We start from the raw sequence: 15,559 nt of genomic DNA on the forward strand, positions 1-15,559 counted from the left end.
TTGGTCTGACCCAGCAGGGCCATTCTTATGTATCACATTTGTTTTTTATACCCTTCATATATTTATAGGCTTCTATAACTATCAGGTTCTTCTACTTCACGCATCATGGTGGTATCCAAGTTCCTTTGTTCCATCACTCAATCAAGCTATATATATTGAGATCAAGATTTTCTTATGAGTCAGTCCCTGCATCCTCATGATCATTTTTGTTTTCTTCTCTGAACTCCCCATTTGACAATCTTGCCATAAACAATGTACCCAGAACTGCATGCAGTGTTCTAGGTGCAGGTACCCCAGAGCCATATAAAGTGGAACAGTTGCCTCTCTGCTTCATAACACCTCTGCATACGCAGCCTAATAGCCCATAAGCTTTTTTTTTTTATAGCCCCATCACACTACAAACCTATGTTTAATTTGCTGACCATGATCAACCTTCACACTCTTTCTACATTACTGCCTCCCAGAAGGAACACTCCAAGTGTAGGATGCTTGAGATTATCTTTTCCTAGGTGTATTAGCTTCATTTCCCCAAAGTGAATCTCTCTTATGTCATATTTCAAATCTCTTCATATCTGAGGGTAATTTCTGTCTCTGTGACCATTATAGTTCCTCCTACTTTACTATCTCCAGCAATTTAATTTATTACAATATGAACTCAACACAAAGTAATCATATTTCTTTAATGGGCTCTTCTATTAGCCTGTTCTGAGAGCTAAAAATTTTATTTATCAATTCCTTTGCACTCTTATTTTATTAGTCTTTTCTAAAGAATGTTAATAGGCTACAGAGGAATGACTTGCCCTTACAGAATATGGGCTTGCTTGTGCCTTGCATTTTCTGCTTATATTTAGGCTTCGTAGAATTCAATTTTTATTTAATAATTGTAATGGCTAATATCAATTTATATTTAAGTTTATTTTTATCTATTTAAATTTTCACAGTTGGGCAAAATTATGGGGGTGTTGGATAATATGGGGGGTCAGACAACTATTTAATTACAGTAGATGTTGACATTCAAAAAGTTTTATAGCCATTAAACACACAAATTGTCAACATCATATGTTAAAATATACAAAGTAAACATCCTTAACTCAAACTCTAAGAAGTTCTCAAGTAGCATTTTTCTTACTTTGCCGATCTGTAATTTTCAATCATCATCAATGGGAATGTGTGTGTGGCTGTGGTGAAATTAACATTTACTGACATTTACCAATAAAATCTAAACCTTCCACTCCCACTTATATAGATGCTTGGATCAATTAACACCTCAGATATTGATAATTATAGATCAATGAGATGTCACCCTATATGTCTCATTGGTCTATAATTATCAATATCTCCCTCTGTGCCTTTAGAGACCAGTACAATGGTGCCCACTCTCCCATAATAAAATATGACGTTAGTAGCTCCATTACATTGGACTTCAGTTCCCTCTAAATTCTTTGATGAATATTCCACAGCCCTGATGATTTATTGCAGTTTTATTTCTCAGAAGAGTCCGAAGAATAACCACTGAGGGAGATATTTCTCTCCTTCCCACCTTCATTATCCTAGGTTATGGAGACTACTGCAAATTAAACATTTACCCTTTATGCAGTCTAATCACATTATATGATCTCTTTTACACTGTAGTGGTTGTGTAGCTCTAGTGACTCAGTGAGCTTCCTACTTCTAATGTGCTTGCCTGTCTTCATTTCGCCAAGAATTTACATAGTAGTCTTTAAATTTATTCAGAGTCACCATTTTCAGCTTGGAAAAGAGACGACTAAGGGGGGAATACGATAGAGGTCTATAAAATCATGACTGGGGTGGTGAAAATAAATAAGGAAGTGATTATTCCTTCTCATAACACAAGAACTAGGGGCCACCAAATTAAATTAATAGGCAGCAGGATTAAAAACAAACAAAAGGAAGTATGTTTTCCACACAACGCACAGTCAACTCGTGGAATTCCTTGCCAGAGAATGTTGTGAAGGCCAAGACTATAACAGGGTTCAAAAAAAAACTAGATAAATTCATGGAGGATAGGTCCATCAATGGTTATTAGCCAGGATGGGAAGGGATGGTGCCCCTAGCCTCTGTTTGCCAGAAGCTGGGAATGGGCAACAGGGGGTGGATCACTTGATGATTACCTTCTCTGTTCATTCCCTCTGGGGCATCTGGCATTGGCCACTGTCAGAAGACAGGATACTGGGCCAGATGGACCTTTGGTCTGACCCTGTGTGACCGTTCTTACGTTCTTCTTTTACCTGCAAAGTCTACTTTATTAGTTTCTCTTGGGTTGGATTTTCATTCTTAAAGGCTACATAAAATCTTCTGCCTTGTTATTTAACCAGTTTCCCTCCACCTTTTTACTTTTTTCTTCCTTGAATATGCAGACCTTCTGTAACTAAAAGCATCTTCAAGCAGTCTCCAGTGCATTTCTATGTCTTTCAGTTTAACTTTTGACCTTCAGGCAGATTCTATCAATAGTTTGTCAGAGTACAATACTTAATAGCAAGATATGCTCTTAAATAGTATCTTCCATGTGAGAATATCAAACTTAATTACATTAAATATAGTAGTGTGTATTAAGGTAATTTGAAGGTTGCACAATTTAAAAAAGGTTCCAATAGCAGCAGTTAAGATTACAAAAGTTAAAGGTTCAATCAACACAATTCACTCAGACACACTGCATTTTACATAGTCATTAACTGTATCTAATAAAGACAGTTTCACATGTAACAAGAACAAAGAAAGAAGACAGAAATGAGCCAAGTTCGTGCTGCTACTGGAAGACTGTCAGAAAATGTAAAAAGGTTGTTCTATCAGCTTTAAGCTGACTTTGTGGTGGGGCAGAAAACCTGTCCATGGAAGCATCTCTACTGGTAAGTGGCAAAAAAAAAAGAGGAAGTGAGAGGGACTGAAACTTTACCTCCACAAGGACTGAACGTACCACATGTCAGAGGGGGAAGAGCTGGAGGGAGAGGAGAGTGAGATGCCCCAGAACTGTAAAGGTTTTAGAGTTCCTGTAGACACAGACCCAAGGGTGGGAACTTATTACAATAAGTGACTTTAGAAAATATATTTCCAAAGTTTTCTAGTTGTACTTTGAATCTTCTAGGCTGCAGGCAACTCACCTCTCCCTGAGCTTGTGACCAGCCTGTTTTCTGTTTCTCTTGTCCAGTAACTGCTGACATGCCAGTGTCAGAGATCCGCACAGTTGTTGGTGTCAAAGCAGCTGTAGTAACAGCTGCTGGAGAAGCCCCCATGCTTTGGCCAACCTGTTCCAGTGATTTTCCTGCCTCTTTACATCCAGCTCCAACCAGCAGTGCTTGACTAGCGGCTGAAGAAAAAGGAGTGAAGGGTACAGGTGTGTCACCAACCACTGGCTCATCCTGCACCACCAGAGTTCGGCCATTCTCTTTGGTGTAAGTGGCAAAGCGAATATTGCGATTAATCTGAGGAACAAAAGGAGGCAGCTGCTTGGCCCTTGCATCCAGCCCTGTTTCACTTCCAGTGCCTCCTTTCCAAGGAGGCCTGCTTGCCTCACCTCCATCACTCTCATTACTATCCACTTCACCCCTCTCTTTTAGCTTCTTTGTTGCAGGATCACATCCGGAGTCTGAAGCATTTTTCCTCCTTCGTCCATCCTTTCCTTCCATACTCTCTCTCTTCTTTTTCCCTTTCGAAGATTTAGCTGCTTTTAGGCCCCCTCCCTAGAATAAATAAAATTAAGTAATCACTATAGGCAAAGGGTCATCCAGCCTGTCAGGCCAGAACCAGAAGGTCCACTCTTTTCCCATCTCTTAAAGGAAAATATTTCATTTGTTAGAATAATAGATTTGATACACTACATTAAACTCAGAAATAGTTATTTTAGACAGATACCGCAATGGAAGTTTTTAATATATAAAATTGCATGTATGCACACCGGCCTCTTGTTTTTTTACATTAGAACAGGGTCCTCCATAGCAAACAGTTTCACTCATTTATTAATGGAGCTAAGTTGCCAGGTGGTGGTACAACAGCAAAATGGGCAATTCTGGTTAGTGGGTTATCATCTTGAAGTAAAACTGAATTTTGAAATGATTTATATACCGATAGTGATAAATTCCAGTGATATAAATCATTTTCCTTTAAGGCAAAACTTCCAATCCAACACAGCTGGCAACTCTGCCAGCATCCTAGGAGGCAGCCTGTTCTTCAATCCACAGAAATAATAGCCCCAAATTTCAGAAAAGGATTGTAGTTAGGAGGGGAGATAGACTGCTGTAGCAAGGGAGGAGAGGAGGCATTTCCTGAAACCAGAGGCAGTGATCACCAGGACAGCCTCCTTCACAGTGCAACCCCTTAGAATGAAGCAAGACAACCCTTAGATGCCATTAGTCCAACTTTTCTCTCCAGTAAGAGTAATTCCAAACTCATTAAACTCACAGCAAGCCTGTGTTAAAAGGAAATGGACTTTTAAAGGAAGCCGAGTGCATAATCTGACTATTTTATTGTCCACAACATACATATAGGAAACCCTCCTCTCAGCTCCAGTGGACTTCTCAAATACTCTCAGTGACCAGAACTCCTCTTCAAGTTGTTTCCTCCCAAATGATCGCAGGATACTTTCTAAAGCTCCTGATTAAACATGCAGAGACATGACACAATACAGTACCTCATTTGGTGGAACAGAATTGTCCATCACTACATGAACCAGTCGCGGATCCACTGACTTTATCTCACCAGTCTGATTTTTATGAGGTGGGCAGCAAAAAACAAGGAAGAAAGAAAAAAAATATTCAGTCAAATTACCAGCTAAGAGATAACAATGAACATAAGACAGCTTGCAGACCCTCTTTTCCCTCACTCGCCTCCTTCTCTCCCTGTCCTCACTTGTCAACATCTCTGCTTTCACTACACTCCTCTTTGAACTGTTTCATCACCCTTTCTCAACTTCTCTAACCCTCAAATTTGGGTCCTACTCTGTTCTCATTTTTCTGTCTCCATTCATTTATCAGTCCTGTTGAACACCTCTGGAGACAGTTCTGCCACGAAAGTCTGGTCTACACTGGGGGGAAGCGGGATCGAGCTAAATTACGCAACTTCAGCTACGTGAATAACGTAGCTGAAGTTGATGTACTTAGATCTACTTACTGCAGTGAAGACACTGCAGTAAGTCGACGGCTGACGCTCTCCAGTCAACTCCGCCTGCGCCTCTCGCCCTGGTGGAGTACCAAAGACGATGGGAGAGCACTCGGTGGTCGATTTATCGCGTCTAGACTAGATGCGATAAATTGACCCCCGCTGGATTGATTGCTGCCCATCGATCCAGCGGATAATGTAGACAAGCCTTAAGTTCCCTTCTTCCACTTTGAATTCATTCCCTTCCAATTTTGTCTTTTCTTCTAAACTGACAAGGAAACATGTCAGTTGATGCCACCCATTCTCTATTAGCTTCCCCCACAAAAAGGAAGATTAGAGACCAGTCAATAATTAGCAATATCAATGTCAGATGATTGTTTCTTGAGCCAAATGATCACTTCCTTACTTAAGAATGTCACCTTGCTCTCCCACATGGAAACAATTAAGAATCTCTTCTAACAGACTCCCTGTCTCTTCAGTAGAGTTCATCAGCCAGGAGATACATGAATCGGATTCAGAAGGAGTGGCCAGAAACTCCTCCTGCAAGTCATATTGGCTAAAATTCAAGCAAAGAAAATTCGGTTCCTGTCCAGAACTAGTTCTGCCTCCAAACAATCCAAAAAGTTCAATCTGAATACAAATGATCTTAGGGGGAGGGATAGCTCAGTGGTTTGAGCATTGGCCTGCTAAACCCAGGGTTGGGAGTTCAATCCTTGAGTGGTCCACTTAGGGATCTGGGGCAAAATCAGTACTTGGTCCTGCTAGTGAAGGCAGGGGGCTGGACTCTATGACCTTTCAAGGTCCCTTCCAGTTCTAGGAGATAAAATATAAATTAATGGAGATATCCTATTTTATTTTATCATGGAGGATTGGAGGGAAAAAAAAACAAAACACAACCCTCCTCACAACAAAGAATACATAACAGTCAGTGCTGAAGACAGTTATAATTCATCATGCTACCCACCACTTGGGTCTGCTGATTGGAAGTTTGTGGAAGCACTGATACCTGGATTCCTGTTCATCCAAGACTACACATCAAAAAGGTGGGTTCAGACTGAGATTTTGACCCCTAGAACCTAGCAATCCTCCTTCATGCTTCACCTGTTTCAGGCAATGTGTATACCAAGGTGACGTATAAGGAAGAAGCCAAGAAAGATGGCATTTGATGGCCATAATATGACAATCATGGAAAAGTAACCTTCTGCTTGTCTACCAATATCCTCTCCTCCTTCTCATCCACTTCCTACAATACTTACAATACAATTTTCCTACAATATTTTTGTCCTCGCCAAGCATCTCTCTACATCCTCCCCTAACTGAATTGTGCATTGTATATTTTGTAATATAAGCCCTGTGAGGTAAGAAAAGTGACCTGTCCATGAAGTACCATGCGATTACACATCTTTAGGAGACACTAGCCAACAGACAACAAAATTCAAATTTTGTGGAGAATGGTATGTTCACCAAGCGATGCAGGGAACTCATGTTTTAGAAGCCCAAACGAAGTGCTTCAGGCCTTCACCTCAGTCACGGACACTTCCATAAGACGAGTGATGGGGTCTTGACAGGTCACAACACCACAGAGCCAGCTATTTTCATCCTCTGGTTGGTACACCTTAACTCTTTGGCCTTGGACACTGTAGGGACCTGAAAAAGAGAGCCAGATCAACTGAGTATATCTGCAGACAAATTATTTGCACTGTACCATTAAGGGTGCATAATACAGACAGCAATGTGTGCTGAGTTAGGGTTGAAAGCACTCGTCTCCTGGTGCAAGGAAACAGATTACCAAGTTTTATTACAGATTTTGCTCACAGCAAATACATCATCTAAGCACAGTTCTGTTGAAAAATGTGGTTAAAATAGCACTGAGGCTCACGTTTGTGTCAATAATTATTAGGTCAAATTTGATCAATTTACAAGTAAAATTATGTTTTGAGAAGATCTGAAAAACCCAGCCTTACAGACTCAACCTAGAACCTGAAACAAGGCAACTGACTCCCTCCTAAATACTTTTTTCCCCTCTGTCACCTACAAATGAATAAATAATTAGAAAAAAAAATCCAGACATACACACATCGTGAGTAACCATGTGACTTTACTGTGAAGTCCTTGTGAAATTCCACCTTGAGTTTATAAGGAGAGGTTCCTCACCCTGTGCAGCAACTGGAGTTCTTCAAAGTGTGTGCCCCTGTGGGTGATCCACTTCAGGTGCCGCGTACCCTATGTACCTTGGATTAGAGTCTTTTGGTAGCAGAGTTCATTCAGCCCATACACGTGCCTTACACATCCTCGTGCCTCACACCAAGGCTATATAGTGCTGCGCTGGAGAACTGCCCTCAGCTCCTTCTCCACAAAGCTGAAGTAGAGGGGAAGGAGGGCACGTAGTGGAGCACCTGTAGGGAGAGACGCACACACCCTTGCCTAAAAGAACTCCAGTTACTTACAGGGTGAGTAATCTCTCCTTCAAGTAGTGTCCCTGTGGGTGCTCCACTTCAGGTGACTAACAAGCAGCAGCCTCAGCAGGAGTAGGGGGCTTTGGAGTAGTTCAATGTTGTAGATAGTACTGCAGACTCACAAGCAGCAGCTGAAGTTGAATCATGGATTACTTTGAAAAAGTGTGTACAGAAGTCCAAGTGGCAGCCCTGCAGATCTCATTGATGGAAACTTCCTGGGAAAATGTCACTAAGGTAGAGTGATCCCTTTGTTGAATGGTTAATATCCCAACAGAAGGTTGAATATTAGATTGATAACAAGGAATGATATATCCAGATATCCAACTACAAAGTCCTTGATTGGAAATTGTAGATTCCTTAGAGTTGTCAGCAACTGACAGTTTGGGAGACTTTCAAAAGGATTTAGTTCTGTCCAGGTAAAAGGCTAATGCCCTTTTTAACATCAAGCATATGTAATATAGTGTCCTCCTTAGTCAGATGTGATTTAGGGAAGAAAACTGAGAAATGAATGACCTGATTAATATGGAATTCAGATGAAACCTTATGTAAGAATTAGGGGTGTAGGCATAGCAAAACCTTATCTTTGAAAAATACTGTGAAGAGAGGGTGTGCCATTTGGGTTCCTCTCTCTCCCACTCTTGGAGCAGATGTAATGGCTACCAAGAAGGCAATCTCCACAGATAACTTCAGTAGAGAAATTGCCATTGGTTTAAAGGAAGGTCTCATAAGGCATCTGAGAACAAATTAAGATCTCAAGCTGAGATGGACGCTTGATTTGAGGGAAAGTTTCCCTACTCTGATAAATCTCACTATGATACAACAGGTAAACACTGAGAAACCTTTGACGGGAGAATGAAAAGCTGTTATAGCTGCCAAGTGAACTTTGATAAGGCTCATAGATAACCCCATCTTCTTCAGTTCCAGGAAGTAGTCCAGAATATTTGACAGTGAGGAAGAAACAGGTGAAAGATGCCACAGATCACACCAACAGTTGAATCTCTTCCATTTCTGAAGGTAGATATTGCAGATAAACAGTAGAAATGAGTCTAACAGTACCTCCACAGAACAGATCATTTCTATCCTTGCAAACCATCAATGAGCCATGCTACGATATGACAAACTCTCAGGCTAGGGTGAAGGAAAGGAGATGGGAAATGGTCAGGAGGCACATTGCTTGACAAACTGCCAGCAGCATGAGGTAAGCAAACCATGTCTGTCTCAGCCATTTTGGGACTATCGGTATGACCCTGGTCTTGTCCTATCTTACCTTGTTCACCACCTTCAGTAGTAAAGTTGTTGGAGAGGGAAAAACATATAGCAGTCCTGATGCCCAACATAGGAGAAAGGCATCCCCCAGGAGTGATGGCCCAGTACCCCTCTCAAACAGAACTGAGCACACCTTTGTTCTTGGCCGTGGCAAAGAGGTCCACCTCTGGGAGACCCCAAATCTGAAATGTGTGATCGAGAGACCAAGCATCCAGCGCCCATTTGTAATCCTGGGAGAAATGTCTTCCGAGAGTCCTGAATGCCAGGAAAGTATACTGCAGACACATGGATACAATTGTCTATGCACCAATTCCATAGTCCTACAGTTTTGTCATAAACGGAAGGGGATCTCTCTTCTCAATTGATATAAAACATGTAGGCCACATCATCTGTCATGATCTTGATGCACCTGCTCCTGATCAATGGCAGAAAACAGAGACAGGCATTTCTAACTGCTCTGAGTTCCAGCAGCTTGATGTGTAGAGTGATCTTGTTCGGAGAACACCAGCCCGAACAGGGTGAGTGTCCAGGTGCGCTCCTCAATAGAGATGCATCTGTTGTTACTTTGTTACTGTAACTGCTGGGGGTGGCTGGGTAAACTGGACACCAGCATGGACACTATGGGAGTCTTCCCACCAATCAAGGTAGTCCTTTACCAAAAAACATAAATGGCCATATTGGGTCAGACCAATGGTCCATCTAGCCCAGTATCCTGTTTTCTGACAGTGGCCAATGCCAAGTGCTTCAGCCCATTCCCAGCTTCTGGTAAACAGAGGCTAGGGGAACTTACAGAGAGAACAAATTCCTGTCTACGCTGTGTTTGTTTGGAAGGCAAATGGTTCTGAACCACCCCTATAGGGAGTGAAGATGCAACCTTGGATGGCTTACTATGAAGGTGCAAAGCTGCCATATGCCCCAAGAGTTTAATGCAGTTTCTTGCAGATGTTTGAAGACTGACCTGGATGGTAGTGACAGTGTGATAGTGTCATAAACCTGTGCATTGGAAAGTAAGCCTTGGGGGTTGTCACATCTAGGGATGCCCCTCTGAATTCTAGGCCTTCTACAAGGGTTAAAGTAGACTTCTGGATCTTTAGGTGAAGCTCTAGCTTTAGGAACAGTGCTATAGCCTTCTTTGTGACTAATAAGGTCTCATCGTAAAATGGATCTTCCAGTAGCCAATTGGTGAGGTACCGGAATACCACACTTGCCTCCCTGTGGAGGTTCATGGGGCACAATCACACCTGAAGTGGAACACCCATAAAGATAATACTCGAAGAAGAATCCTCACTTGTATCCCATCTGAGTGTAAACTGCAAGCAAAAAAACAAGTTCACAGAACCAACTAATATGCCTAATTACTTGGACATGTATGCACAATTCTTCTACAGATGTAAGGAAATTTTCTACTGCCAATGTGCAATGCTCAGTTTTTTCCCAAATCTTGGAACACAGGAATTGCCAGAAGAAATCAAACCACTGAAGTCCATTTAGTCCAGTATGCGGACACTGACAGTGACCATAACCAAATGCCTCAGAAGACAGGGCAAGAAATTCCATACTAGACAGTTAATAAAGTAACCTGCCTGGATGAGAAGTTTCTTCCTAACATTCATGTGTGTGTTAAACCAAAGGCACTAGTACCCACCAAGAACTATGTCCATACCAATGTAATGTGATGCTCCAAGAAGATCATTGGTAGCAGGGTTCAAACTCTGCAGCCTCTGTATTGAAAACTATGAGCCTCTATTGCCTGAGCTAAGACACCCAGGGTCTGTTAGCCAACAGCTGTAGCACACACAAACCTCTGTGTGGTCCAGCAATTGAAGCAAGTCAGAATGCCATATGAGTAAGGATGGATGATGCCAAGTTTAAAACTTCAGTCATTTGTGCAGTCATGCTTAAAAGGACATAATTAGAATCTCAGACAGCAAAGTGGTGGGTTTTCGGCCTTCAAGATAGCAAAGATGGCTTAAAGGATTACGTTTTATTTTTCAGAAGAATTCACCTTCAGGCAGACTAAGCATTTAAAAATTCAGCCCAAACGGTTGATATTTGAGGAAATTGTGAATGCCTGGGATTGGATTATAATGGAAGCTGTTTTGCAACCTTAACTATAGTGATTGTGAATGAGCAATCGCTACAGACAATTCCAGTTAAACAGCAATCTACCTTTCCAATTAACTGCAAGAAAGCAATAATTAAACTCTCCTCACAAAGAATTTTGGACATATTAACTTATAGAGTGGAACTTCAAACAATGGGTATTACTGTTTGTTTTGGGACTCCTCTCCGGAACACAAACTCATGCACAATCCAAGCCCCCAAGCTGCAAGCCAGTTGGTCTTACCTCTGCTAAATATTTCCTGAAGTTTCTGGTCACTAATTAATGCGTTGACAGAGTCTCTCAGTTCAGATTGCTCCTGCAGAACTTGGTTCTGGCTCTCTGTTCCCATCTGCCAATGACAAAGAAGTCTTGAATGCAAGAAAGCCAGTAGACAACATAGTAGTTATACTACTGGGGGCCACAGCTCTCTGGCCTCTCTATTCTGGAAGCTCTAATGGAGAAGAATATCTGACCTCCATCAAAACAAAAGTAAACAAGCTTCTCAATATGCCAGGAAATTGATCAAGACCACTATGCACAAGCAGTTTTGGAACCCCTATAGCAATGATTCCCTCTGGATGGGGAGGGTCTATGCAGCACTCAGCAACTAGAGGCTCCTAAAACAAAGGATAGGGAAGAGCTGGGACTTTAAGACTTTCTGAATGGAGCTGGAGATCAGGGCCAATTCTTGTATTTTTTCACGCCCTCTCTATCTGCCCAATACCCATGAGGACCCCCACCACATCTTGAAAAAGAATCAACCTGGAAAGCATGGTATGAAGTGAAATCTGTACTCTGTCTGAGAATGCCTCTTCAAGTACCTGAAACAGACATAATCCACTGGCATCAGACAGGAATCTCAGGTCTCGGTCCAGAAGAAACTCCACAGGAACCACGGAGCCTAAACCCAGCTTATCTACTAAGGGAGTGAAGGTCTGTGAAGAAGAAAACTTGAATGAAGGGTCTGGAAACAGATTAGGGGGACACTCAGACACAAGTAATACCCTTCTGCAGGATTCATATCCTCACAGGGAATGCCTCAATCATTCATAAAATACTTCATTACCAAGAAGTTAACATTGTAAGTAAGACATTTTTAAACAAATACAGCATAAATACTGAAGACAAACAACAAAAATAGCCCACGTCAAGTAGCTTGCACTTCCCAGAGCCTGAATTTTAAAACAAGAGGAGCCACCGCCAGCAATTTAATGAAAGTGAAAGGCATATTTCATTTTCTTCAAATCATCTGGTAGTCAACTCTCCTTATAAGAAAGTGGAATTACACTAGGACTTATCAGTGCTGAGTCCCAATATTTCTAGGAGCCCCAGCAACCCAGGCAAAGTATCACAAGGGATTACATACATCGCTATTTGAAAGGGGCACTTTTATACTTTCACGTCATGTAGCAGTAAACACTATTATGGACAGACTAATGAAGGGAAGAATTTTTCGTTACGGTCATTTTCTGACAAATGAAAGTGCATGTCAGGAATACTATTAAGACACCTGACAGCAGCACAAGAGAACAAATTCCCAGATCAAAAGCTCTTTGTACTATTAATTTCTAGTTTTAATGTTACATAAATCTATGAGCTGAAGATCAGGTAGCTGCTCTACATATTTCCGATATTTGAACCCAACTTAAGCATGCTATCAATGCAGCTTGCGCTCTGGTGGAGTGAGGTCTGATGTTTGATGGAGGACTCTTATTAATATCGTAAGAAGTTCTAATACAGTACCCATTTTGAAAATATGTGATGAAATGGTCATCCCTTTTGATTTATTACTATAAGCAATGAAGAGTCTTGGAGTTTTACAAAAAGATTAGTTCAGCGGTTCTCAAAACTTAATTGCACCACGACCCCCTTCTGACAACAAAAGTTACTACATGACCCCAGAAGGGGGGTGGGGGGGGAAGACTGAAGCCTGAGCCCGCCCCAGCCCTGCTGCCCCGGGTTGGGGGGGCCAAAGCCAAAGCCCAAGAGCTTCAGCCCCAGGCGGTGGAGGCCTGTAAACTGAATTACAGGGCTGAAGCCAAAGCCTGAGCCCCACCATTCAGGGCTGAAGCCCTTGGTCTTTGGCTCTGGGCCCAAGCAAGTCTAACACTAGCCCTGGCAACCCTATTAAAACAGGGTCCCAAATCACTTTGGGGTCCCAACCCACAGTTTGAGAACCCCTGATCTAGTTCTTAACAGCCACCTTCTCACATCTGAGATATCTGATTTAAATTCAAAAGGTGAAGAATGTGTTATTGGGGGGGGGGGGGAGGGAATACTAAATGAATAAACAGATATGAAAATCTGATAGTACTTTAGGAATAGAAGGTGGATGCAATCTCATAGTTACTCTATCCATGTGAAAAACTGTATGGAGGATTTATCATTAGGGCTTGTAATTCGCTTTTTCTACATGCTGATGTAATTGCCACCAGGAACGCTACCTTCACTGATGATAGATTAATTGGACAATTTGCCAGAGGTTCAAAAGGGGGCGGGGGGAAGAGAGAGGGAATCCATCAGCAAAGAAATCACTAAATTTGAAGTCCCATGTTGGAGTGAGCTTTCCCACAGGAGGAAAAGTGTGGCCAAGCCCTTTAATAAATGTATTCACTGACTGATGAGAGAAAATTGTACATCCCTCTACAGGAGAATGGAATGCAGATACCATTGCCAAATGGACTTTGGTTGACGAGATAGATAGTCCAGAGTGCTTTAAAGATAAGAAATAATCTAATATTGTTGGAATAGAACACTGACATGGAGCATAACCTTTAGTCTTTGCCAAATGGAAACTTTTTTCTTTATGGGTGGTGTACGTAGTCCTAGTGGATAATTTTCTACTCCAAAGAACACTGCTCTGCACCTCTGAAGAACACTTATCTATTGAGAGCATTCAAATATCACCCAGGCCGTGAGATGCAATGAGGACTGGGTGTGAATCAGACTGTGACTCTGTGATAACATCTTCCTAAACTGGGAGTGTGATAAATTTATTATCTGAGAACCAAAACTGGTGAAGCCGAGCAAGAGCCACCAACATAACTTGAGCTTTTTCATGACTTATTTTCTGTAACACTTTTGGGATCAGAGGAAAAAGATACATAAAATGGTGTGACCAAAAAAAAAAAAAAATCATGAATGCATCTATTTGAGATTGCTGACTCTCTCCTGCTCAAGAGCAAAATATCAGACATTTTCTGTTTAGAACTGAATAAATCTGGGGAAGCCACCACTCTTGGAAAATTCAATTTAGTACTGACATTTTAAATTTTCATTCATGGGAAGAGTACATTGTCCTGCTTAGTGAGGTTGCTAGACTATTTTTCTCTCCAAAAAGAGAAGAGCTGTCAGACTGATTGTGACACTGAATGCACCATTCCCAAAATTTTATGGCTCCTTGGGGGGGGGGGGGAGGGGGGGGGGGGAGTGGCTTCATCTTGCACCTCCCTTTCTAAGTCCTAGGAGGCCATGCAATTGTCCATGAGAACTTGGATTGAAAAACTGTGTGTAACAGGTAGAAATGCTTTGCAAGCTAATCTCATCACCTTTAATTTTAATACATTTATGTGAATCAAGGCTTTTAGATGGGACCAGAGACCATGTGTCTGACCATCCTCTATATATGCTCCCCAGCCCATCTTGGATGCAGCTGTTATCAAAGCTTTGGAACAATCAGAGGGGCAAAGAGAATTCCAGCACATATACTTTCTTCTGTCCTCCACCATTTCATCGAGGATAGAATTTGAGCTGGAATCAGCACTTTCACTGATGTATCCTGAATTGTTGGGCTGTAAACAGACTTGAACCAAGCTTGAAACAGTCTGAGACGTGACTGGGCGAATGTGGTTACAAATGTACATGAAGCTATATGTCGCAGAAGTTTAAGGCACATCCTTATTGTTGCTTGAGGGTAAATATTGAAGTGTAGAATCAGGTATTTTATTATCTGAAATCTGTCCAATAGGAAGGATAATCTCCCTGCTAGCGAGACCAGGAGCACTGATGAACTCTGTGGATTATGACAGAATCAGATTCAACATTTTAAAGTTAATCCTCAAACCCAGGGATAAAAGTAAATGCATCAGTTTCTTGGAGGACACTATGATCTGTGTTTGACTTCCCCTGCACAAGCCAGTAGTCTAGCAAAGGGTACATACAAAATCCTTGTCTGTTTAGATGGGCTGCAGTTACTGATAGGCACTTTGTAAACACCCTTGGTGCTGATGAAATTCCAGAAGATAGGACTGAGAATTGGTAATGACTCCCTACAGCCATAAAATGTTTATACCTTTCCAGGGGAGGGCAGGTGGGGGGAGAAGAGTACTGACATGAAAATAAGCATCCTCTATCGAAGTAAAGGGTAATGAACCAGTCCATGGTATCCAACTGAAGCGGGAGTTACTACGTGGAACTTGGCATACCAAATGAATTTGTTGAGGTTCCTGAGGTCTAGAATCGGATGCAAGCCACCTCTCTTTTTCAATATGAGGAAATAGGAGGATATTGGAAAAGGTTTCTGTTTTCCCTGATAAGCTAACTCTATTGCTCTGAGCTTAATCAGTCTATTTCCTGATGAACGGCACTCTCATAAGAATGGTCCCTGAAAAGGGATCAGGAA

At 41.7% G+C, this 15,559-nt stretch overlaps 1 protein-coding gene across 1 annotated transcript in view; it reads right to left on the reverse strand.

Annotated features, from left to right (window-relative positions):
* Positions 1-15,559, reverse strand: part of KDM3B (lysine demethylase 3B) — a 103,045-nt gene that overhangs the window by 56,190 nt on the left and 31,296 nt on the right. Inside the window, exons 3-7 of the mRNA XM_054036861.1 lie at positions 11,760-11,873; positions 11,182-11,287; positions 6,635-6,759; positions 4,646-4,717; positions 3,120-3,698 (exon numbers count right to left, since the gene is read on the reverse strand). Coding sequence (XP_053892836.1) covers positions 3,120-3,698; positions 4,646-4,717; positions 6,635-6,759; positions 11,182-11,287; positions 11,760-11,873 — 996 coding nt within the window. The remainder of the gene's footprint in view (positions 1-3,119; positions 3,699-4,645; positions 4,718-6,634; positions 6,760-11,181; positions 11,288-11,759; positions 11,874-15,559) is intronic.

This window comes from Malaclemys terrapin, chromosome 8 (genome assembly GCF_027887155.1).
Source record: "Malaclemys terrapin pileata isolate rMalTer1 chromosome 8, rMalTer1.hap1, whole genome shotgun sequence".
In the NCBI taxonomy this organism is placed as follows: domain Eukaryota; kingdom Metazoa; phylum Chordata; order Testudines; family Emydidae; genus Malaclemys; species Malaclemys terrapin.